This window comes from Taurulus bubalis, assembly GCF_910589615.1.
Source record: "Taurulus bubalis genome assembly, chromosome: 2".
NCBI lineage: Eukaryota > Metazoa > Chordata > Actinopteri > Perciformes > Cottidae > Taurulus > Taurulus bubalis.
This window is the reverse complement of record NC_136590.1, coordinates 35142159-35168221: the sequence shown is the minus strand read 5'-3', so window position 1 is coordinate 35168221 and position 26063 is coordinate 35142159. Positions and strand designations below refer to the sequence as shown.

The 26063-nt window shown below is 39.8% G+C and overlaps 3 protein-coding genes across 3 annotated transcripts; 2 read left to right on the top strand and 1 right to left on the bottom strand.

Moving 5' to 3' along the window:
* Positions 1–4983: 4983 nt before the first annotated feature.
* Positions 4984–6066, top strand: LOC306733197 (beta-crystallin A1-like; the record flags this gene model as incomplete). The annotated part of the gene is made up of 5 exons (XM_079214403.1): positions 4984–5031; positions 5167–5285; positions 5399–5540; positions 5638–5780; positions 5919–6066. Exons 1-5 carry the CDS (start codon positions 4993–4995, stop codon positions 6064–6066), a joined length of 591 nt encoding a protein of 196 aa, XP_079070529.1. The 5' UTR covers positions 4984–4992.
* Positions 6067–7384: 1318 nt separating this feature from the next.
* LOC306733208 (Golgi SNAP receptor complex member 1-like) lies at positions 7385–22797 on the top strand (the record flags this gene model as incomplete). Its single annotated transcript, XM_079214414.1, has 9 exons — positions 7385–7427; positions 8238–8358; positions 8695–8770; positions 9158–9265; positions 9426–9517; positions 11710–11784; positions 21674–21703; positions 21984–22066; positions 22309–22797. The coding sequence occupies 9 exons, from the start codon at positions 7385–7387 to the stop codon at positions 22431–22433; spliced, it is 753 nt and encodes a 250-aa protein (XP_079070540.1). The 3' UTR covers positions 22434–22797.
* On the bottom strand, positions 22797–24461 carry LOC306733209 (trafficking regulator of GLUT4 1-like; the record flags this gene model as incomplete). The annotated part of the gene is made up of 3 exons (XM_079214415.1): positions 22797–23672; positions 23752–23878; positions 24060–24461. 3 exons carry the CDS (start codon positions 24459–24461, stop codon positions 23659–23661), a joined length of 543 nt encoding a protein of 180 aa, XP_079070541.1. The 3' UTR covers positions 22797–23658.
* Positions 24462–26063: the final 1602 nt, after the last annotated feature.

Here is a 26063-nt window from a genome sequence, read left to right as displayed (position 1 = left end):
ACGTGTCAAATGAAGCTATAGTCGGTGAGAAATAATCTGCTGGGCTTGAAACTGAAAAAGAATCGGCAGATGGCAGTTGCTGTCAAGGATTGAGGGAAGTCTCAGCGGCTGGTGCTTCTGCGCGCAATCTGTGCAGCAATCGTCAAACGCACGCAATCCAGATGACAAACCCTCTGATAAACAAGCCTTATATTGTATGCCATGTGTGTTCTCTTTCTGTTGAGGCCCCTACGAAACTGCGTTAAATATTACCATTCGACTTGAATAAGGACTTTTTACAGTAGTTTGTATGAAATAATGGTAAACTCAAACTCAAACAGCCTCAACAGCTGTGCATCGTCCATTCAGCAGCTCAGTTCCAGGACAGACGACTTTATAAGGTGAAACGTTGAGTGTTGATACACTTTGATAATGGCTCCAGAGGTGTTGCCAAAGCCAATGTAAAAGTTCCAATATTCCCTGCATTATAAAAACATCAGAAACAAAAGAGCACACATGTATCCACTCTTAAACCGGAGGGTGGGGGCTACGATGATGGCGTGTCTGAACAGCGGTATCAGCTGTAACCGCTGTGTGGACTCAGTGCAGAGTCCCGGCTACGAGCTAGCCGGTCATGCACGCTCACATGCACTAAAATATTTCATTTTTAAGTAGTGTTTTTATATTAACGTATTGACACTTTACCTCGGCTCAGGTAAATAATCTCAATACGCGTACTTATCTGTACCACTTCTGACAACATAGGATAGCTGCTCCCATCTTAAAGGTGCAGTGGGGGATTTGGCAGCAACCAACGGTGAGGTTGTATATTGCAACCAACTGAAATGTCTCCTGTGGGCCAAAACAGGAGAAGGTTGACACAAAAACGTGAAAACACTTGTTGGGTTAGTCCGTTCAGAGCTACTATAGAAACATGACATTCGGCACCATGAAGAGAACAATCCTTATTTATTTTTAGGTGCTTCTACACTAATGAGAACATATTCATTAATATTAAATTACATTTATAATGTTACACACTGTTACTTAATGTTGCTATAATATGAGTCCAATAACAAGACATGTTGCCTAAGTTAATACTACTGTACTTCAAAATATATTTAAAAAAAAGAATGATAATGCTGGACTGTATTGTACAGGTGGACCCAAACACAGAGGTTGCACAGCTTACAATAACACAAGGAAAGCCATGCACAGCTCACAGTAGTTGAGATAACAATCTTAAGAAATGCGAGGGATGAACTGGTTGACACTGCAGCGTTAATGAGTAGATGGGCTGCAGCTGTGCAGCTTGCAACAGGTGAATCAAATTGGCAGCAATCAGGGAGCTAGAGACTGGGAGAGTGAGTGGAGGAGCAACACCCACATACATGAGACACTGAAATGGCAGACATTTACTAATAATGTAAACGTTTTTCATAGTGTGTTATTGCTGCATTTACTAGAAGTAACAGTACATGATTCACCACTGCTTGTGTTGCAACCAGCTCCATGACGTTTACCCAAATATGTGTTACATCTAAGATCTGCAGCCTCATTCACCAAATATAGATCGATAAATCCAGCTCTAATTGCCTTTACATTTAAAGTTGGTGCACACCTGTTGTACTGTGGGAAACAAAGAGTCATATAGGCCTATGTTGGTATTTTGGCCCTAGAGAGCAGAATGGAAACAACTGTGTGAGGTATTAATCATCTTTCTGTCTCTCTTTTACTGATGCATGTAAAGTCTCTGCATGACTCACTGGAGATCTCAGTCACACATGACTATATCCATCACACACAATGCCAAACCCACCGTACCTGCGGTTAACACCAGCCGCAACAACAAAGTCCCTGTTAAGCCAAAAACCGACCTAAATAATTAGTCTATGCAGATTTTTACGCCCAGGAAGAAAGAAAGTCTTTTTTAGCTATTAATATTTCACACATGGCTTTGCACTGATTGACCGGGTGTATGTGGAAATGTTTCCCCCTAGAGGCAGTCTGCATTTACTGTTGTCCTTCTCTGTGTGGCTGAGGGATATATTAGATCGAGTTTTCTTACTGTATCTATTTTGATGGGTGCCTTTGACCCAGAGCAAGGAAGACAGGAAGTGATTGTTGCTTTCTTTCATATGCTGACCAACACTTTAATATTCAATTCTCGAGTTAACAAAAACCCTGCTGAGAAAAAGCCAATGCTAGCTAGTGATAGCTTTTTACTAACATATATCAAGTGTTTGCTTGTTTCTTTGTAATTAGTATTAAATATGGTGTGTGTGTGTGTGTGTGTGTGTGTGTGTGTGTGTGTGTGTGTGTGTGTGTGTGTGTGTGTGTGTGTGTGTATGTGTCAGAGAGAGAGAGAGAGGCTGTATGTGATGCAATGTTGTCTGTTAAACATGTATAGAAGAAACTGTGGTTTTGTTATGTGGATGTCTGTGTGCACTGAGAGTCAGCTGTATGGTCACTGTGGGCTCTTCACATTAGCCTGCTGAGTTTGCGGGTCCCTTTGTCACGTCTGAGCTGCTGTTGCTATCATCAGCAGAAATACACACACGCACACACAGTCATGTTTTCATGAGTTTTGAGAACATTACATTGACTTACATTCAGAAGACTTACCATAACTGCTACCAGCCTAATCCTAACTCTTAACAAAACCTTAACCTTATCCTAAAACCTAACCTTGAACTAAATCCTGACCCTAAAATGTAATGATTTACATTATTGGGAAGTGCAGTTTGTCCCTGTTAAGAATGGTCCCAACGCTGTGACTGTTTGAACAGATTTGACACACACACACACACACACACACACACACACACACACACACGCGCGCAAACATAATATCCCGACTCACATTCTGATCTGAACAGATCCACTTTGATCAGTAATGTGTTCACAAAGGTATTCTTCTTGTGATATTATTATTATGTTACATGTATCTCTCTCTCTCTCTATGTTGTCGACACAATCAGATAATTATATGGACACACACACACACACACACACACACACACACACACACACACACACACACACACACACACACACAGACAGAAAGTCTGGGCAATGTGCTGACCTCAGTAAGCCACTCCTAAATGTTTATTGTCCAGTGAGAAGAGAGTAGCCAGCTTCTGTTTTGTGCGCTCTATGCTTTAATGACGCAATAAAGGATGCAGTAAAATACTGTAAAACACAGCTTTTGCTTCAGATGTTTGAAATAAATGCAAATCTGTAATGCATGCTCTCAAAAAGCTTCCACAAAAGTGTGATAAAAGATGTTTGTGTGATTGGCTTGATGGGAGGATTGCATCAATCAGCAGTAGTTAACAAGTTACTAACAGCTTGACTTCTTTCATACATCACAACTACCTCAACATTTCCCCTGTGTTCCCGCTGCCACTCCTGCTAATGAGACATTGCCCCCTGCTAAGCATCATTGTTGGTTTATTTCTTTGGGCAGGTTTTCCAAAAATAACAACAAGTACTTTTATTCATAAGTTACATTTAAACCACAACGTGAAAACAGGACAAAAGCAGCATGTCATCTGCTGCTGTTCACTGGCATGGTGAATCAGTTTGGGTTTTAGACAACTGCCATTTTAGTTCAAACTCTACTCAGTTTTGACTCTGTTGCCAACTAACTTGGGCCAACATGGATTGCTTTGTTTTTATCCATAAAAGAGCTTGATTAGATTCCTAACACGGCCACCATCTTCCTGTTTCAAATCCTGTATTAATGTCATTGATCCGTTTTTTTCCAGCAGTCATGAAACTAGATATTCAAGTTTCAGGAAATTAGATTATCTATACTGTTGAAAAGCATTTTCTAATGAGACAACAAACGGGGGGAGACAAACAATTGATCTGAGTCTTGACAAAAAAAATATGATACACTGCACATGTAATAATGAGGAGGGACACTGGAAGTCAGTCAGAGTTGTAAGTGCTGAGACAAACTCACTTACGCCATACAATAAAAAACAGAAACAAAAACTAAACATTGACAAACACCGATGTACTAAAGAAAGAGGAAATAAGATACAAGATCAAATGTTTTTTATTAAAGACTGAACACTTTTAAATTCCTAATAGTATCTGAAGTATCAAGCACGTGATTGGTTAAATCTTACTAACTGACTAAGGATGGATGAGAATAGAATATATGCTCATATTTGGAACTGTGGTTGTATTAACATTAATACGACAACAAAAGACAATAGACTGTCATTTTTTCATTTGATAAATAACAAGTTTCCTCAAGACGTACTGTGACTGTAAATTAATACGAAAAAAAACAAAAAACACATGTATAAATATACATACTGGTGGAGAAAACGACCCCCCAACCCCCTCCAACATATTTAACCACATAGCAGTATACGTGCGCCCTCTTTGTGTTTGCATGAATCCCTGTGCGTCTGTGTGTTAACCCCTCTGTGGCTCACACAACAAAACAATTGAGTCCAAAGCAAAGTGCTGACTGCGTCCACCGTGCCTCCCCCCGGCCCCTGTCACCCATGGGTGTATAAATACCCACACACACACCCTCTCGGCAGACCGTTCAGTGACACCCTGCGACACACAGTTGACCAGTTTGGGTAGGTCAAACCAGTTAGGAATACAATACAGTTTCCCAATCCATGGACATGATGTAGTCAGGGTCTCTAATGCCATTTATCAACTAATAATAATAGGGAGTCTTAATTGGTTGCAAGGAAGACATAGTGGCTTGGTTATCACCTTTACTGCAAAAAAGGGAATAATTTTTAAAACAAATGAAGGAAAGGAAATAGAAAACTTGATGTTGTAGGCTTATACTGTAGTCTCATGTGAGACACCTGGGAGTTAATTGTGCAAGACAGTAAACAGCAAAGTACAAGTAGCAGACAGGATGTGTAATAGATGGTAAATTATGTTAACGGTTTGTTTTTTAACATTGTCGTCCATCGGCTGGCCTGACCATCTGTGTTTTTCCCCACAGGTACTACAGAAAAACCAGACAAAATGGCTCAGACAAACCCCATGCCCATGGGCCCTTGGAAGGTAAGCGTTTGGGATACATTTTGGTTTAACACTACATTACCCATGACCACAGGAGTTCCAATGCATGATTACGACTAGTTTCAATTGTTTTGTTTTTTTGGGGGGGCTAATTTGTTGTCTTTTTGTGTTTTACAGATCACCGTGTACGATCAGGAGTGCTTCCAGGGCAGGCGTATGGAGTTCACCGCCAGCTGCCAGAACATCATGGAGTGTGGGATGGAGAACATCCGCTCCCTGAAGATCGAGTGTGGCGCGTACGTAGTTGATCAACAACAACAAAAATGGAGCAACTATTTTCAGATTCTGAAAGTATGCTGACTTTATATTCCCTTGGTTTCTGACATTCCTATTTTCTCTCTGCTTGCAGCTGGGTGGGCTATGAGCACTCTAGCTTCTGCGGCCAGCAGTTTGTCCTGGAGAAGGGAGACTACCCTCGCTTCGAGGCCTACAGTGGCAGCAACTCCTACCGCATTGAGAGGATGATTTCCTTCAGGCCCATCTGCTGTGCTGTAGGTTTAACATACTGCCCAGTGACAGCCCTTAGTTCCCTTTAGGCTAAGCCTCATCTCAAGTTGTGCTAAACCTCCTTTCTCCTTGTTTGTACAGAACCACAAGGAGTCTCGCATGACCATCTTTGAGAAGGAGAACATGACCGGTCGTCAGTTCGAGCTGTGCGATGACTACCCCTCTCTGCAGGCCATGGGCTGGATGAACAACGAGGTTGGATCCATGCACATTCAGAGTGGAGCGTAAGTCCATCGTCACAATGCTTGATGTGAAGCTTTACACACATCTGCTTTGAGCACCTTCAGCTACTTATATAACTATTTTATAGTTGATTATTTAGATGTATGCGTTTAATGAACATTTCTGGTTTATTTCTGCAGCTTTGTGTGCTACCAGTACCCTGGCTACCGTGGCTACCAGTACATCATGGAGTGTGACTGTCGCGGAGGAGAGTACAAGTGTTACCGTGAGTTTGGCTCCCACTCCCAGACTCCCCAGATTCAGTCCATCAGGAGGATCCAGCACTGAGAGGGGAACGCTTCCATCACACTTTCTTATTTCCTCCTCTCCCTCCTCCTCCACTTCATTTCCTCCTTCTCTTCCGCCTCTCCTCCCAACCTCCATCTCCCGGTCTGGTTAATCAAAGCAGGATCTCGGGCTGGACTTCAGGTGCATCCTGGTGTCAGTTGTTCACAGCACTTTTGCATTTTTTAAAGAAACATCCCAAAAGAAAGGAATGATGTAAGAAAGACAGAAAAAAGGAATGAAGTGAGAGAAAAAGCTGAATCAATGTGAAAGAGAGGCCTCGTCTGCTGGGGTTGGCTGCAGAACCGTGAAAAGTTGCTCTTTTTCATCTCCACCATCGATGGCATCATCATCGTCATCATGATCGTCATCATCATCATTGTCTTCCACATCAATATTATCGCCAGTCTTAATGATACTGTGATTTCCATGAATGCCTGTGATGATGAATAAAGAGAACAAGCAAAGAGAGATTCACAATACGCGTGACATGTACCTCAATCACATCTGTGTCTTGTCTCTATATATACTGACACTTTGACACCGCTGCTGAACAGCAACACTCCAATTAGAATAATCAACCCATGAAAACATGAACTTACAAGGTGATCCAATGGAGTCAAGGTATGAGTGAGATTTAGTCATTTTGAACCCCACGGACCTGTAATAGGGTTGTCCAAATCCATAGAACTTGATTTTAATTCGTCTAAAAGTTTCCAAATGTATCAAATATGACTAGCTGGATTTTTGGGAAATGAGTATGCAATAGTGCACTATCTAATCTAATATCTGCAATATTCCCATTAAAATTAAATAGTGCAGCCATAAAAAAATGTAATTAAAACTTGGTGTCATGGGATTGACAACATATTTTTTTAAAGCATCTTTGGTGAGAGTCCTTGCTCAGTACATTACACCTGAGCAGGAGAAGTCTCACTAGTATACTGATAATACTTCTGTTCTCTCACAACTGACATGATGTGTAATGGAGTGTGTTATTTTGGTATTTCTGCTTCTCAAGTAAAGGAACAGTCACGAACATGGAGCTACCTCTGGGAAAACAACTCACAACCGTTCGCCCAGGGATGAGAGTATTTCAATAATTAATCAATGAGCCCATTAGGCCTCTGCTATTGTGTTTCGCACCCTCGGGATAATAACGAGTGGGCATCATCAAAGGGAGTCATCGATTTGGCTTCTTTAGTGCTGCACTTGCGGCCAGAAACCACCAGAGGGCGCCCTTCTCTTCACGCGACCATGAGACGCGGTGGCTCAAATGAGAATTTGCGACAGTTGTTTCTTCTTCACGGCTGCTGCTGACATGTCAACAACAAACATGGCGAACATCAGCAACTATTGGGAAGGTAACTCATTGTTCCAGCATCTAATTTCAAACAACTGTCCGTATGCTTGAACTGTACATCTTGTATTGTTCTTCACCGACTCAGACTAAAACATTTATAATGTTCCGTGAGACCCGCTTATACCCGCGCTGATACAACGCAAAGACACTTGTGGCTGATTAACGTCATCAGCTAACGTGTTAGCCGGTTTGACGTCGAACTCGTGAGGTTAACGTTATTATCCCTTGTCAGTAACTAACAGTCACACTGCTGTCTTAAGTGTAGCGACTCCTCCAAGGTTGTGTAACTTCAGTTGACAGTCCAGACCCTCTGCTCCCTGTTTACATGAAGGTTTGGTACACACACTAACATCTAGCAGTGTAAACAGTACAAAACTATCAATCAATTAACTCATGAACAAAACGATGCTGACCACTACTGTAATGCTCTAACTAGGGGACTGTTAATCCTCTTGCAAGGTCAATTACTGATACGCGCTGATTCAATCCTTTGTATTATAGCTTCTAAAATAGTTTGAATTAATACCACACTTGTACTTCAAAGTGAGAGTGCCCAGCATTGTGGCCCAAATGGTGTCATTTCATTTCTCGGTCAAATACTCAAACCTGTGTATTGTTTGGCATCTAAAAATGCATACACCTGTTGCCTCTGCAAACCAAATACCAACAGTGCCGACGTCAAGCCATATCAGTCTGCTGTGTGGATCAATTTATGGTGTCGAGAAGATTCATTCTACCTTGTCTCCTTCTCATTGCTTTATTCTTCTGTTGAGATGTTCATCTTGAGTGTTTCTCTTGTCGCTTCACTCAGATTTGCGTAAACAGGCCAGACAGCTGGAAAATGAGCTGGAGCTCAAGCTTGTGTCCTTCAGTAAGCTCTGCACCAGCTACAGCAGCAGCAGCAGCCGGGACCAGCGGACAAGAGACAGCAGGTCAGCTGGCAACTCTTCATTTGAACAACTCTGACTTTTTATGACCTTGGATGAACTGATGGCACACAATGTTTAAGTAATTTTATGTTTACTATTAGTAATTGATTTGTTAGCCAGTAACTGATCCTCTTCCATTAAATTAATTGGTGTGAATTACATGTTTTACTGTTTAATTGTGCTGGTCCAGTCTGTACACTTTAAACCCTTGTGTTGTCTTAAGCTCAAAATGACCCATCAACACACATACATATATAGGGTCATTTTGACCCGAAGACAACACAAGGTTAAAAATTGAGCTTGAACTTCAGCATCCTTTCCCTTTCATTCTTAAATCAGGTCTGATTCTGTCGGCTCATCTCAAGACAACATGCTCGTGGCCATGACTACTGAGCTGGAGCAGCTACTGGCCAATGTAAGTTAAATATCACACATATATATATATATATATATATATATATATATATATATATATATATGTATATATGTATATGTATGGTTTTCTTGACAAACAGCTGTTGCTGCCTCAAGCCCAGGGAATTGATTAGATGACGCATTTGATTTTTTACTTGCAATAGGGGGAAAAAGCACAACTGAAAAACACACGCTAACAGCCAACCAAAGCTGATTGTGTTATCCTGTGTTTTTATATGCTGCAAGAATTACAGTTTATTTTACACATTGTACAAGCTAGATTAGAATTGCAGTTTATACTTATTATAATACATTCATGTTTACTTTCAAATGATTCCACTAAGTGGTTTCAAGATCACTTTTTTTTCATTTGATCTTGTTTTTGCAGCTTACTGCAGTCAATGACAAGATGGCAGAATACACAAACTCTCCGGGGGCGTCATCACGTAACGCAGCGTTGATGCACACCTTACAAAGACACAGAGACATCTTACAGGTACATACAATTACTTCCATTTCTTGTATTACTCTCTCATGCTGAAAAGTGTTTCCACTCCACCTCTAAGTTGTTTTTACTTATTTCTATATTTTTAAAAAGAAATGTGTAAAATTGTCATACATTTTGCCTTTTTTGGGGGCTTTTGTTTTTCCCATAGGACTATACTCTCGAGTTCCACAAAACCAAAAGCAACTTCTTCAGCCTGCGAGAGCGAGAGGATCTACTGGGCTCTGTTCACAGAGACATTGAGTAAGCGTCTTAATACATCTCTTGACAATAAAAGATATTGTATAATGTAAGTAAATACAATATAATCTTCAAGTAGTTTCCCCAATATTGCTCTGTTGAAATATTAACTTTAATTTCAATTCAGTTTATGAACATGATTACCTGTATGCTTGGGTCTCTGCCCTATTATCAGACAATGTCACTCTCTGCAACACCCTGCAGGAGGCGGTTATATCCAGTGATATTCAGTGATATCCAGATCTAGTATCTAGATCTGGTCCAATGTATCTACTTTTGACAGCTGGACAATTGTCGAGTTAAATGCAATTAGGTCTGTAACAAGTAATATATTTATTTATTTACACAAAACAAAGTCTGTCTTAAGTACAAGTGATCAAATAGCTTATTTTATCCAACCATCAGTCTAAAAACAAAAGATAGTCAAACGTACTATGATAGAAGACTAAGAAAACCTGTGAATATTTCAGATATATTTAAGAAGTTGAAACCAGTGAATATTTTTGCGTTTTTGCTATTAATTGATTATCAAAACTGTTGTAGTTTAAATTTAATGACTGATAATTTCAGATCTAAATGTATATGTTGTTTAAAATTATTAATTGTATTTAAGTTTTGAACTTTTAGTGGGTGAGTCATTGCATTCATTTTGACAATTTCTTGACCATCTGACTTTCTTAAGTCTCCCAACTTCGTAGAACTACATTATTAAATCACTTGATGGAGTACTCCCTTAAGTCTCCATCCTCTGGGCCTTTCAACACTGTTTTTTTCACTATACTATGTTTTACATTGTCATCTTTCCCTCCCTTCATTCCTTCTTTCTTCTTTCCCTTCCCCTTCTCCTCTGTGGATTTTTGCTATGTTATGCTGAACCAGGAGGAGGCAGAAATGTCCATTTTGTTACTGAATTCCCCCACCCTTTGTTAATCTCCATTCCTTTTATCATATTTCATCGGCTAATAAGAGGCACCTCCTCTTATTAGCTGACCTCTCTCTCTCCCTCCCTGTCTCTCTCTCCTTGTCTGTATCTCCTGTATCTCTCTATCTGTGTATGTATCTCTCGTTCTCTGGGGATATCTTTCCTAAGTGGCTCCTACAGTAAATCAAACCACAAGGCTTTCATTCAGCCCAAACTGAGGGAGAGTGGTTACATCTGGCCTGACTGATACAGAGAAATGCTTCATCAGGAGAGGGAGAGAGAGGGAGGGAGGGAGAGAGAGAGAGAGAGAGAGAGAGAGAGAGAGAGAGAGGGAGAGAGAGAGAGAGGGAGACAGAGAGAGAGAGAGAGAGAGAGAGAGAGAGAGAGGGAGAGAGAGAGAGAGAGAGAGACACCCCTGATGTTGACTGATTCCAGTCCATTTTAGTTGGTGGGGTGATGAGAGGTATGGAGGAACAGTGAAGGGAGGGGGGACCAGAAGAGATAATGGATTATGAAATGAGCTTGAATAGGGAGGGGGTGGTGTAAATAAGAGATGGAGGACAGAGTTGTGGGTTAAGCAGAGCTAATCACTTAAAAGCCTTAACGCAGGAAGTACATAATCAGCATCCAGGCATCAGTTAATAGAAGGGAGTGAATTACCCTTTCAGACTAAAGCCGGCGAGAAATTTGTTTTTGGTGCCGATTTCTTCTCTTCCCCAATTGCAAAGCTGCTTAAGGTGTAATGTGTTACTTTAGGTTTTAAGGAAGCTCCACCAAATAGAGCCAGATCTCGTCCAAACAAATGCATTTATCCACAATTGCTACTTGACACAGCCACATTTCTCTGAGGTTGAATTGTCATAACTTTGGTGATCCCCTTAACTTTTCATCTAGCACCATTGTTTGGTCAAATTCCCATCAGCCTCAGCTGTACTTAAATGCTGATTAGCACATGTTAGCAAGCTAATCTAAGATGGTAAACATGGTAAATGTACCTGTATCACATCTGCATGTTCACATTGCCGTGCCTGAATACGGCCTCACAGACCCGCTAGCATGGCTGGAGACTCTTAGTCATGTTAGATACATTTTTCTTCATTTCTGGTGGCCTCATGCAAATGGCACAAACCCAGTTAAAATCCAGCCGGGACCTTTGGTGCATGTCGTACCCCTCTCTCTATGTCTCTGTCAAATAAAGGCAAAGACAGGATTATATTTGTCAATCCAATTCCCCATCGTTTAATGTTTCTCTCTCTTCTGTTTCCCTCCTCAGGTCCTACAAGAGCAGTGCAGGAGTAAATAACAGAAGGACTGAGCTCATCCTGAAGGAACATGAACATCTCAGAAAGTAAGCGATTTATACACAACACATCACTTTAAAAACACTGGAACAGCCCAAATCCCCCTTATTGAATACTTCGTGCACGCCATGTACTGTCCGCCATTAGATTTGATTGTATTGAATTCGGTTCTCACCAGTGTAGCCTTTGTTCTAAAACTAGCATGTGAGAGTAGTTCAGGAAGTTGCTGGGTTACTGTGACTGAGTGGGCAGTGTGGTCTTACTAAATGTGCGATAGTGTTTGTGTTTGGTCTTGTGTACATGCACATACTTGTGTTCATCGTTTACTTGACATGGTGTTAGTCACGTTACCTTGTGGCTGATAATAAACTTCTCAAGCACTTTCTCATGAGAGAGAGAGAGAGAGAGAGAGAGAGAGAGAGAGAGAGAGAGAGAGAGAGAGAGAGAGAGAGAGAGAGAGAGAGAGAGAGAGAGAGAGAGAGAGAGAGAGAGAGAGAGATGAAAAAAAGAAAAGAAAAGACTAATTTTTTTAATGGCATGCGATCTACCCGTGATCTACCCGCACTACCTTTGCAATCTACTGGTCGATCGCGATCAATGTATTGGGCACCCCTGAGCTAGAGTCTCTCTATCGGAGTTGTTGAAAGTGTACAGTGGTGTTACAATGTCATGCCTAATTATTTTTATTCTGTCATTAAGTTGATAAGACGCTTAATTGTTGTTGCATACAACACAATTTGATTGGCAGAAGTCCACTTATGGAATCTATATTAATTATCTTTGATTGCATCAAACCATGTTAATTATGGTCAAAGTTTAGAAAGTCAGTGCATTTTGCAAACCTCAGTGTCAGAACTCAATTGCTTAAAGGATAACCACTCTGCAACATGAGCAGGCTGAGATGGAGAAAACGCAGTCGAGAACAGGAAAGGACGGATCAGATTCTGGTCGGCTTTATTTGAGCCAAGTCTGATCCATTAAAATGGGCGTGGGCCGGCCCTATTGCTAGTTTTTAGTTGTTTTAAAAAGGTATTGGGCTCTGAAGGGATGGACACCATTCTGTCAGAATATGTTCCCATATTCGGTGTTTTGTTGATGATGATGATGATGATGATGATGGTGGGGTTGTCTGTATTTTGACCCTTCATTTTATTCATTCATTTCATTTTAGCCAAGATAGTGGTCTGTTGATCTAATGGTCCAGAAAGAATTGTATGGATTATTGGATAGAATAAAATAATATTTTGTACAGACATTCACAGTCACTTGAGAATTGATCCAAATGAATTATCTGATAGCCAGATTTTTCATCCAGTGCAATCATATGTCTTTTTTTATTTGCCTATTACTTTGGTTTATGATCAATACCATGGATTTATTCTCTTTATCCACTGAGATACTGAACACCTTTATTTACACCTTTTATATAAATATAATGAATAGAATTGCAGCAAATCAATTCTTTGACTTGATCACTTACAGTAAAACTAACTTTCACAAAAATTTCTGTGGTGAAAATACGGTGGCATTTTAAGAAATACCAGAGATGTTCTTAATAAACGTACTTAGATATTTACAGCTGTATTTACCATCATTAAAATTATTATACTTAAAAAAACATTTTCGCACGATGTTACCTACTAATGAGTTGATACTATGATGTTTTTTGTCAGAAAATACCATCTTTATTGAATTTTTTTTTGGTCAGTTTAATCTCTAACACTGTTTATTGTCAAACAACTGAAGGCACACAACAGAGGAGAAGTCTTTGTCTTTGTCTTTGTCTTTTTCTTCATCTTGAATCTTTTTTTTTGTTGTTGTTGGTGGTCCTCGGTCTTTTGAACTCTGGACTTCTTGAGAGATGGAGAAACACAGTTACAAAACAATGCTTTTACAAGCACAACCACAAACATTAAACATGTACTTTAACATCCAAACTGTATCTTTGCGACAACTAAAACTTCTCCTTACATTGGTTGATGTTAACAATGTTGCCGGCACCAAAGCCTCCTGCGTTGTACCCAATCTCTGTGTTGGTTGCGTTGCCAATATTAATTTCAACTCCTTTTCCTTCTGTCGGTTTACAAAGGAAAATAAATCGAATGCAATCACATAAAAGGTTCATCTTTAAACTGTCGTGTACATATTCTAGTCTCATACATTGGTCAGATATCATGAAAGTGTCCGCTACAAGCCCCTCCCCCAAACTCACCGTTCACGTTGCAGTTGTTCCCGACCCCGATGTCTCCTGTGTTGGATCCAGCTGTCATCTTACCGATGTTGCCAATACCTATTTGGACTCCTTCCCCTCCTGTGGAAATACATTAATAATAAACTGAACAGAATAGAATATATATCAGAATGATAGAAAATATTGGCCAGGCCAATAATAAGTGTCAACAGAAAAATTGTCCTATCAGGCCTTCCTGGGTCTTTGTACCTGAAGCGACGTGCCTCCACAAACTCTGCTCTTGCATTTTTACAACAAAATAGAAATCATGACTCTGCCCATTATTTTCTCAGCGATGTGAGACGGAGAACTCACCCGTCACATTGCAGGTGTTCTTAGCACCGATGTCTCCGGAGTTGGATCCAGCATCCATTTTGCTTACGTTGCCAATATCTACTTTAACTCCCTTTCCTCCTGTTGAAATCCAATAAGTGATGAATAGAACAAAGTCATATCAACTGTTCTTCTTACTCACAGCTTTAGTGTACAGATTATAATCTTATTCGGCTACATGAATCATAAATCATGTAAGTGCCCGTTATTAACTTCACATTAATTAAGGACTCGGTACTCACCACTAACATTGCAGGCATTCTTAGCACCGACGTCTCCTGCGTTGTCTCCAGCTGTCATGTTAGTTGTGTTGCCAATATTGACGGCTTTTCCTTCTGCTAAACACAGACGATAGTAAATAGATATAATCACATCACACAAATGCTAATCTTACTCCACAGATTCTACTCTCTGAACATGAGTTATGAATCAGAAATAATTAACTGCTACTAACTTTCCAGCAATATAAGACATATAACTCAGCCGTCTCATTGCCGGTGTTTCCTGAAGCAGTAACTCCAGAGGTCCGTCTCCTTTGTTGAAATTTGAGATAAATTCCCTTCTAGTAGCTTCTTGGGAAGTACTACAATATAAAAAAAAATACGTTGTGCCAAGCCTTTTGTGGCTCCCAAGGGAGCTGCGCAAAGTTTGACAAATTGCCTGTCAACATTGGCTCGGGCTGAAGATTACAAGTTTGACAATAAAATAAATTTGTCGGTGGGGAGTTATTGTGAGTTGCATTGTGGGTAATGTAGGTGCCAGGTTTTGTCAATGAAGAAACATTTGCGCAATAAAAAGATCTCTCCACATCCATTTTTCTATTTAAACACATACAAAAAAATATGTTCATTATGAGTCCAACAATGTCAGAGCTGCAATGCAATGAGTCTTTTAGCTCTTTTAACAATACATACATTTCCACACCGGGGGTGGGACGAATAAACGACACAAAAATGCAAAATACTCACTTGTGAATATTTCACATCAAAGTTATTCATACCAGGGAGAGGACCAACTACCTTATGAGACTCAACTCACCGCTCCCACTGCCGGTGGCCGCAGAAGCAGAGCATCCACATCCTCCTCCTCCTTTCTTACATGAGTCGCTAGTATTTAGCTGGGACCCTATTCCTCCATTTAAATATCCAAGAATACAAAATAAATAACTATAAAACCAGATTGCATGAACTCACCACTAATATTGATGACATTATCGGCACCAATCTTCCCTTTGTTGGTCTCAACAGCGATGTCCTTGCTGTTACCAATGCTGCTGCAAAATGCCATAGTCCCTGCTGAAATAGACACACGACAAGTAGTAAAACAATGTTTCACATAAAATGGATTCAGCCCAAAAAACAGACACATGCAGTTATTATCTCACCTCTGGATTCGCACGAGTTTGTTGATGTGAGGAGAGAAGACTCTGTGTCAATTACTCTGTACTTCCTTATAGTTAGCAGGTGTTTTGTTTGTTCAGCAGAAGTCAAATGTTCCCCCGCTCTGAAAGCGGAGGGGGTTTCTAGCACTGCTGCATCCGCACTACCTGTGATTCAAACACACACGTATACAGACACACACTCATCTTACTGAACACGGAACAATTGTGTTAAAAACAGTGACACGGACAGGAGATGATAAATTATATTCATGAAAAGTTTCTAGGAATGGTGGACTTCTGCTATAATTTAGGATTGTTGTCGACATTTTAATCCAGTGTATTGTGTTAATAACTGTGTTGTCCTAATAACAGCACTTTTGATTTACACTGGAGTAATACATAACAATACATCACATATCATTTTTATGCAAGTTTGCAAATATTTTCTCCACTATATTCTTAATGATAATATTGATTTAAACCATATCACCCAACCATAGTTGATGTTAACATTTTTATTGAACAGCCAAATAATGAAATATATTGTGTGTGTGTGTGTGTGTATGTATGCATGTGTGTGTGTGTGTGTGTGTGTGTATGTATATATATATATATATATATATATATATATATATATATATATATATATATATATAATATCATTATATCATTTAATGGTTAGTTTTTTTACTTAACAGTATATCTCGAGATAATAATAAATCAAATGAAATCATGAATCCAGTCAAGATATTTGATAAAGCACATCACTGAGCTCTAATCTAATCTAATCTAGCTCACTATTGAGCAACAGTTCCTTTGGGGGACATTAGTGTACTGTATGTGATTTATGAGCTGATCACATTCACAAAGATACAGCAAAGACAACAATAGAATGAAGAAAATTATCTGAATAATGCCTAATGCCTTGTATATATATATATATATATATATATATATATATATACAGCATACTTCCTATATACAACAATAAGATGGCCCCTTCATCGAACTGTGCCGCGATTATGTCTCAGTTAGTAATTTTAGAAGCACAGTTCAAAGTTTGAATACATTTTCTACGTTGACATTAATCTCTTTTTCATATCCAAGTTCCAGATTTGAGTTCACTTCATGAAATCTCCACAATTAGAAAAATAAGGCATTATTCAGATAATTTTCTTCATTCTATTGTTGTCTTTGCTGTATCTTTGTGAATGTGATCAGCTCATAAATCACATACAGTACACTAATGTCCCCCAAAGGAACTGTTGCTCAATAGTGAGCTAGATTAGATTAGAGCTCAGTGATGTGCTTTATCAAATATCTTGACTGGATTCATGATTTCATTTGATTTATTATTATCTCGAGATATACTGTTAAGTAAAAAAACTAACCATTAAATGACGTCACGGTCTTTATTTATTCAAAATAGTACGCTCTGTTTACTCTCCTCAGCACACCGTGGCAGTATTAGTATTTTCCCCCTTTGACCACACTAAAATGGAGATTATGAGTTACTTTATACATATTTTGAAAACCCAACTGCTAGTTGGTCAGTTTCCTAATAAATAACAAATACATGTGCAGCAAGGTCAGTCATAAAATGTTTTTCAAAACATCACACAGGATATAGACTTTATTTTCATATTTATTTATTTATTTTAAATCATGAATGTAACATTTGCTCATGCGTAAAACACAAAAAGCAAATGGTTTATACTTTTTAGAAGAGTGGTCCTTAATTTGTTGAAGGGCTATTTCCTAAAAGGGAGAAAGCTAAAGAAAAGATTAAAATCCAAAGACTGAGCAGAACATTCAGATTGTGTAATTTTGTAATGATGCATTCTCAGGAAAAAAACAAACCTGATTGTTATATATTAATTATATGATTAGTATAAACATTTCATAATGAAACATTTGACAATGACTTTACCTCAGCCTATGTTGACTTGATTCCCTGAACCAGTGCATCCAGAGTTGGTACCAACTTTAACATTGCTGGTGTTGCCAACGCTTGCACTCGCTGCCAGTCCTCCTGTTGAAATATGAAGAAATATAAAACACAGAAACTCTGTAAAAGATGCTGATATCTGAGTAATGAATCTGAAAAATACTATTGATACTATTCTTGCAATACAATTGCTTGCCTTTTACGTCGAACTTGTTGTCTGCTCCGATGCGTCCTGTGCTCGTATTCAGGCCTACGCCGATGTCGGTGACGTTGCCCAGACAAGCATCCTTTCCGATACCTCCTGTAAATAGTCATGAGAGAAAAAGAGATTTAATAAATTTGTCAAGACAATCTGACAGACTTGTGTAGTCACATTAGGATTTACCCTGAATGTCAACTTTATTACCAGCACCAACTTTCCCGGCGTTTTTGACGATGGAAACGTCCTCAGTGTTTGCAACTTTTGACATTGTTCCTGCTGAAAATGGCAAAAAAGTCAAAATGTTTTTTTTTCTCCTGGATTTTTTGTTTAAATTTAGCTGAAAGTCTAAAAGCCTCGATATAAAATGTAAAATATAATACATGATCGTAGATTTGTTCAGACAGCAGTTGACACATTTCCCTCACTGCTGGTGTCAGATGTGTGTCCGGTCCTTTGAGGGGAGCTTGTTGAATGAAGGAGGGAACGCTCTGCTTTTATAAATGTCATGCACATGCGTGTTGACGTGCTCGGCGGTTTAAGACGAGCAACTTTGCTGATGTGGTTAACAGGTGTTTTGTTTTGTTCAGCAAAACAATTTAGTTCCCACAGAGTCTAAAAGAGACATGTGAAATTTGGTCTTGCAGTGCTGACATTCAATTTAAAGAACTTTAAAAAACTTTGTATTATTATACCTCGGGATTGTTCACATGGGGTTTGAAGGAGGGCCATGGATTTGAAGAAGTTAAATTATAATAAGCAAGTAATTCAAAGGTTATGTCAAATGTAAGTCTAGCTTTAATACATTAGCATTATCAGGTGATTATACAATAACGTAAACTTAGTTAGGATTATTATATCCCATTATTTGGACACATATAGTGGCATCTCTCTACACTTCCAGTATTCAGTACCATTTGTCAGCCAGTGCTGAGACATGACTTGCTGGACTACATTCCAAATTATACGCATTTGTTCAAGTGACATTTTATAGCAGACCTAATTCATATGGCATTTACCAAATTGAAAGCAGTCCTATTTTATTTTATTTTATAGCAGGCCTATTTCAAAGATCAGTTGCATGTTTAATATGAATTACTTTCAATTTCTACTGAGTTTTTTTCATGTCTCAGACTGAAACCACAAAAGTACCACAAGTCATGATTTTAAGGTTCTGAACTTTTAATTCTGGTTTAGCGACCTCAAGCTCCACGTTTAGTCTGAGCGTGTACCAGTCGTGAACACCTCTGAGTCAGCAATGTGGTGGCTGGAAACGGCATCGACATTTAATCACAAATCAGTAAAACAAAAAGGATGAGAATGATATTCTCTTTGTTATCACATGTTTTAACCTTATTACTATATGTAGTGTAAATATGCGCTTTGAGTGGTTGAAAAGTGCCATACGAGTCCATTTATCAAGAAGAGCTTTTACAGGCTATTTAGTATTGTCAAAACTTGAGAGTAAATACCGTAAAAACAAAAAAAGGTGCACCCATTTATAAACCGCATAAATCGTATTTAATCCTAAAAAAGCTGCGGCGGTTTATAAGCCGCTGTTGCTACTGCTACTGCTACTGCCCGCGCCCTTGCTGCCCGAGTCGGGCGTCGAGCCGGGGCTGGTCTCGCTACCTTCGGTGGTTGTCGGGGAGCTAGCTCTAGCAGCAGCAGCGCTAGCAGGAAAACAGGTCTGACAGCGAGGGAACCCCCACAAATTAGCCGCACCGATATTTAAACTGCACGGCTCAAAGTTGAGAAAAAAAAAGTACCGGTTTATAACCCAGATTTTAAGGTATGTTGTTTTTGTGAAGGATACATTTTGTAACAGAGAGAGCACCTCAGGTTTATTTTCTTAAATTCTTGGAGTTAGCGATCTAAAAGTTCAAGTTCCTTTAATTGAAAAGATTATTCACAGGAAGTGTGAATATTAGTTCACAATCCATCTCTCAAGTTTCTTTTTGAAAAAGTTAACTTGTCTGCTCAATAAAGAGCATAGTAAGATCCATCAGTCCATAGGTTTGGATTTATCCCATAAGGCACCAAACCCCTCTTTGTACTCATTCTCAGTCTTCCCTTCATTGCAACTGATGGAAATGTAAAACAGACGAGCCTAAAGAGATTAAGAGCATTGTTTAATCCGATGGCATCACTCTGCAGCTGTGATACTCTTGTTACTGTCTGGCTGTAACGCTTTAGATGTTGAGCATCAGTTTAACGAGTCGCATGTCGGTGTAAACGATAAAACTTGATGAAGACGGAGCAGTTGACTCGGGCATGGACCTGAGTTAGAGATGGACACATTGAGTCCCAGATGGTAGAGATTTGAAGAAACGGGGCAGTGCTTTGATAGACAACCTATACAGGTGGGATTCTGGTCTGTATTTCACAGGATAATCATGTATTGATCCAGATTATGACCTCATTTCCACACAATCTTAAATGGGGGAGAAAGTTTGTTCAAAAGAGTTACGGCAACAGTTTCAGTAGTAAAACCACCGCTTGGCTCTGCCAAAAAATGCACTTTTGAAAAGTGAGATTCAGTTCTGTGGTTCAGCTTTATGGATATTTGATACTTTTGTCAGTAGCATTGCGGTAGGACAAGTCAATCGGGGTCTCTTGTCTCTTTTCTGTTGCTGGTGGCCAGACGCATGCACCATTTCTTTCTAAAAGTCAGAAATTCACGAGCACAAATGTCTGAGTGGCCACATGGTACGAGTGTAGTGGCAGACCTGATGTGTTGCACAGTGAAGCATTAGCTCTCTGACATCACTCATTGTTCAGCCACTTAGCCGCAACAAACCAGAAGTGTTTCCCTTAAAAGGATCCGTCTGTGGCACGGACCGTCATGTTGCTCCCGGACCAGCATGCATCTCTTTCTGTTTTCAAAGCCGGCTGAGCAGAAGTCTGGCAGCGGTCGTTCTGCCTCACTTACTGTATTTCAAAGTGTTTAATTTGTTGTGTACACAAACATGTGCACACATCAAGCACAATGCTTGCATAATGTTGCTGTTTAAGGGTCGAGAATCACACATGAAGACATTTTTCTGTGACATGAAATGCATCACCGATTGACTTTTGAAGCTTTAAACTTTGAACTGTTGCCACAGTGTCCGCGTCACGCCAAGTCAGCCAATACAAACCAGGTTTAAAAACTGGGGATCAGGACGCTTTGTGAAGTTTATTTAGTAAGAAAGTAGTTTCAGGTAAAAAGGTAGTAATGAAAGAATGAGAACAAAAGGAACACAAACAAAAACAAGAAGCCGCCTCGCCTGTAAAGAATAGAGAGAAAAGGCCGAGGAGAAGTAGATGGATAGTGGGAGAGGTGGACGAAGAGATGAGGAGGAAGTATAAAGCGCAGTATTGATTTTTGGTCTCCAGTGGAGTCGGCCAGGATGCACGTTGCTGACCTGATATGGGCTGCTCAGCTCTGGACTGAACACTTCATTTTTCTGTCCATCACTTATCTCGGCAGCTAATGACGGCTGATGTAAACGTCCTGCATGTTCTGTGTGTCCGCTCTGCTTATATGCACCTAGAACAAATAACACGGGGATCGGGTTACCGTCCTGAGATTTCTACGTCTATCTGTGGTCAGAGCAGTTGTATTGGTATTGTCGGGATCAACTGGCTTCTCCTTTGATGAGGGTTTGATTTGAAGAATCCTATTCTCACTTTCACATGAAGCGCTCATCTGATGATAATAGACCCAAAGAGATGTGTGGTTTCATGGCACCGGCTTTCCTTGTGTCCCGTTGGCTCTTAGACCAAGTGTATGTGTAATGTTGTGTATACGGCTCTATTAATTAAGATCTGACATTTTTCCCTTTTCTTTTTCATGTCGACAGCTCCGATAGTCTTATTGACAATGCAATAAGGTAAGCTTTATGTCCCCGTTCACGCTCCTCCTCTCTCCTTTTACTCTCTCTCACTCAATGGGGAGAGTAAAGACACACACACACACACACACACACACACACACACACACACACACACACACACACCACAAGCAAACGCAGCACATTCAGCTCTATTAAAACAGACTATCGTACAAGCCTATTTTGGCTCATCAGCCATTAAACGTAATGTGATGCTGTGAAGACAGCTCTGTGCCTCCTTTCCTACCACCTAGTCCCTCATGGTTTCTTCTTCCTTCAGTATCGCCATAGCTACCAAAGAGAACGTCACATTTCAGCGTGGGATGTTGAAGTCCATTCAAACCCGGGTCACAACTTTGGCCAGTATCCTTCAATCATCTGTCCACCTATTCGCTTCATGTCACCTTGTTTGCATAGTTGTTTTCTCTGACGCTGGCATGACAGTAAGTACGACAGTAGACTTTAAACCTAAATTAGTCTCTTTTTAGTCCTCTTCCTGGTTGATGCATTTTCTCTCCTGCTTTCTGTCTCTTGATCACTGTAAGGAGGGAGGCCGACTTGGATCTTTTAATTATTTTCCTTAACCACACTTCCCCTCCCCTCAGATCGTTTCCCCACCATCAACAGTCTCATCCAGAAAATAAATTTGCGCAAGAGGCGGGACTCTTTAATTCTAGGCGGGGTAATAGGTGTCTGCACCATACTCCTGCTGCTCTACACGTTCCACTGATCCGCGGGTCAGCTGACAGACCAACACTTACTCTCAGAACAGAATATATTCATTGTATCTTAAGACTTTAAAAAAAAGTGTAAATATTCTAATTTACTCTCCTTAAAGATTTAAGAAAGGATTTTGAAAAGAAAAATATATCACACAAAAAGTCTTAATTGAAATTATTTGAATAGAGAGTTTTAATTTATTTTCTGACTGATGATAACATTCCCATCTTTGGAGTTGTATATTGCTGGTTATATCCTATTGTAATGTTGACTCTTTATAAAAATCTTTATAAAATGTGTTCACTGTTGATGTCTTACTTTGTATGTATCGGAGGCGCCTAATAAAATAAAGGTGACTAGCTCATGGTCAAGTTTGTCATGCTCATTCAAGTTTATTTCCGACATGCAGAACTATGGCACAGTAAACCAGTCATACAGTATAAATGTATAAACATCAACATCAGAGTGCCAAGAACAGTGCATACAGGGAGAACAGCCCCATTCATATCTTGCAGTATATTGTAAACGTAAAGAGAGTTAGAGATCCAGGCAGTTCGGGAGAGTCTGATCAGTTTATCATAGTAGCACGCAAAGCAAGACATCACACTATGACTGCAGCAGGGCGTTGTTCAGATAAACGTACAAGGGTTTTAAACTTGATGTAAACAGTGTATGAAATCAGTATATACATCTTCCCAGACAGTCCGTACTTTGATGCAAATTTTCAGAGAAACAGGGCGGCATTCCAGACTAGAGATGCACTGATGCCTTTATTGATTTATCTTCACATCACGTACAAGACTTACTATATGTGTTTTGTTTTTTAATTGATTGTTATATCCTTTTTTTGTCTTTAGGAAATCCTCTAATCTAATAATGTATTTATTATTATAATAATAATAAGCAAATGACTGCGATCCAGTTGTCTGTGTGTCAGGCACCACTAGTTTGGACTATGAGTAGTTACACTTTCTCCTCAGCATGTGCTGTCTGATGATCCGACACTACAACTGTGTGCAGCCTTCATTTTCCTTCCTTTGTTCCTGAGTTTGTGTGGTTATTGGACATGAGTGTTGCCGGGAAAAGAGAAACGACGTGCGGCTTCTTTCCTTTCTTCTTTCTTTGGTCCATAGCAGAAAAAGCAATAAGTTGTACACTAGAGTCTCTTTGCTTTTGTGCTTTTTCATCCTCAAAACGACATTCCTCCACCACTCTTCCGTGCAAATTTGAGAAGTTCACTTCTGAGTCTCTGAGAAGCAGAGAAAAGAGACATTAAGATACACATATTTACACTTTGAGTGTGTTTGATTGACGTCTTTCTTTCATACCTATTGTAAACACTATGAAGATGATGACAGCCACACCCAGCATCATCGCCAGACAGCTGAACAGCATAGACAAACGCCCATACTTCCTTGCTCCTTCAATATCTCCTGTATGGAGAACAGACCTCGACTAACGGGAAAGGAAAAGGAAGGTGATTAACAATTAAATATTTAAACGCAACAGAAGCAAAACACCTGTAGTGTTTGAAAAGCCTACGACTGTATTTAGAATATACTCAAGCACATCAAGCACAGACGGGTGATAATAGTCTGCATTGTGTTGTTGATAAGAAAAACAAAGTAACACTCACCACATTCGCGTACCACAAAGCGCATATGTTGAGCGGCACGGCGGGGCAGAAGCAGGACAGCACGGCGAGCCAGAGGTAACTCGGCGGGACGCACCCGGGCGGCACCGAGGAGGACAGCGGGCCGAGGCTGAGACGCGACAAGGATCTGGGTGGGGTCGCCAGCTGCCCGATGGAGCCCGACTTCAACGGTGATCTGTGTCCGTTCTGGTCCGCATCCAGGGACCGGACGCTCCCTCTGATGTTGAGGGAGAAGGAGTCGCACGGTTTGATGTTGCTCTGCCCGGTGGGCTCGGTGGTGGCGGTGCTCAGAAGCTTCTCGGTGTCCTGGAAGTCGGTGGGATTGGAAACTTCCCTTTCGCCAAGCGCGCTTTTCCCAAAGGCAGCATCCGTGTTGATAGCCATCACTGGAAGATAAGACCTCTCCAAGTCTGCGAGTGTCTGTCTGACCGAGCCGCTTTCCTGTGGATGGAGATGCTGAAGAGTCGTCCTTCAGATGTTCTCCATTGGGGGTCATTAGTTTAAATATGTTAAATTCAGAGAGCCCAATACCTTCAAGGCAACCTATTTAATTAAGTAGTCTAACTCCATCAAAATGTCTTATTGATGAGTGAGATGTTATTGATGTCTGAGTCCCTCTCGCGTCTAGTTGGCGTTGAGCGTCCGGACGTACTCCTTGCCTTTTACCCCCCTCCCCTCCTCCCTTTCTCTATTATGTAGTGAAGTATTACCGCATCCCTTACATCTCCACAGCTCATTCCCAGTGTTCCCTACTTATGCACCAGGCGAGGCGTGTGACAATGCAAAAACAGCAATTAAACCTCTTTTGAACTGAACACGCGCGGTGCGTAAAAGCTTTCCATTTGTGCGAGGTAGCATCCGCTGGATCAGCATGTAGGACACCGCACAGTGTGTGTGACGGGGAAAGAGAGAGATGGGGAGAGCGTAAAGTGAACCACATGAACCACAAGTCTCTCAAAACATGTACGCCGACCGAGGTCCACCTGTGTAACTCTGTCTCATAAACATTACCTGTTTGATTCGGACATTTTACAGCTATTTGTCCAAGATATCCAAACTTTAAGGTGCCCCGATTAAACCCACTCTCTCCTTTAATCTTTCTTTGTCCACACATATTTGGTTATAGCTGAGTCAATTCAGGCTACTTGTACTTGACGTATAAGCCTATTTCTATGTTATACTACCTATACTTACCACTATATTATTTGTCAGCTCTAGTTATTGCAGATTACGATTTTAAATAACAAACATATTACCTTTTGAAAAATATCAGTAGTGAAGAAAGGATTCAGATCCCCATTTTACGTAAAAGTATATATTTTCCAAATGTACTTGAGTAAAAATCTTCATAATGCAAGTAAGTGTTACAGTATCAGATGAATGTTATTGATCATATGTAACAAGCATTTGATTGTTGGTCAAGGTGGGGTCAAGGCAAAATATTGGGTTTAAAATACAACATCATACTTTATAGAATCATCATATGTTGTTTAAAATATGAATGCATAAATAAAAAACGAATATATAATATTGCTATCTTAAATGTTGTGGGAATATAAAGTTGCACAAAAGGATATACTATACTATGAGTAATTGCAATATAATATACCTCAAATGTATACTAGTTGATTAAATACACTTGTAGTTGCACGACTGGAAAATCTGTAATAATATTCCAATAAAATATGTTAAATGTGTCAACCAAATTAATGCAATATAATATAGAACTCAATAGGACATTCTCTATAATATAATACTTTAACTTTTGATGCTTCATTTTTCTGATAATACTTGATGTACTTTTATATGTACAATGGAATATTAATACTTATTCCACCACTTACAATCAGAGACAATACTAATAAATGGGATAATGAAATCCCATTTTACTAAAACTATCTCACCACATATGTAATATGTTAATACACATTATGTGACGTCACATCTTGCTACATGGCGCCCTCAGCCATCTTTCAACCTTAGTTT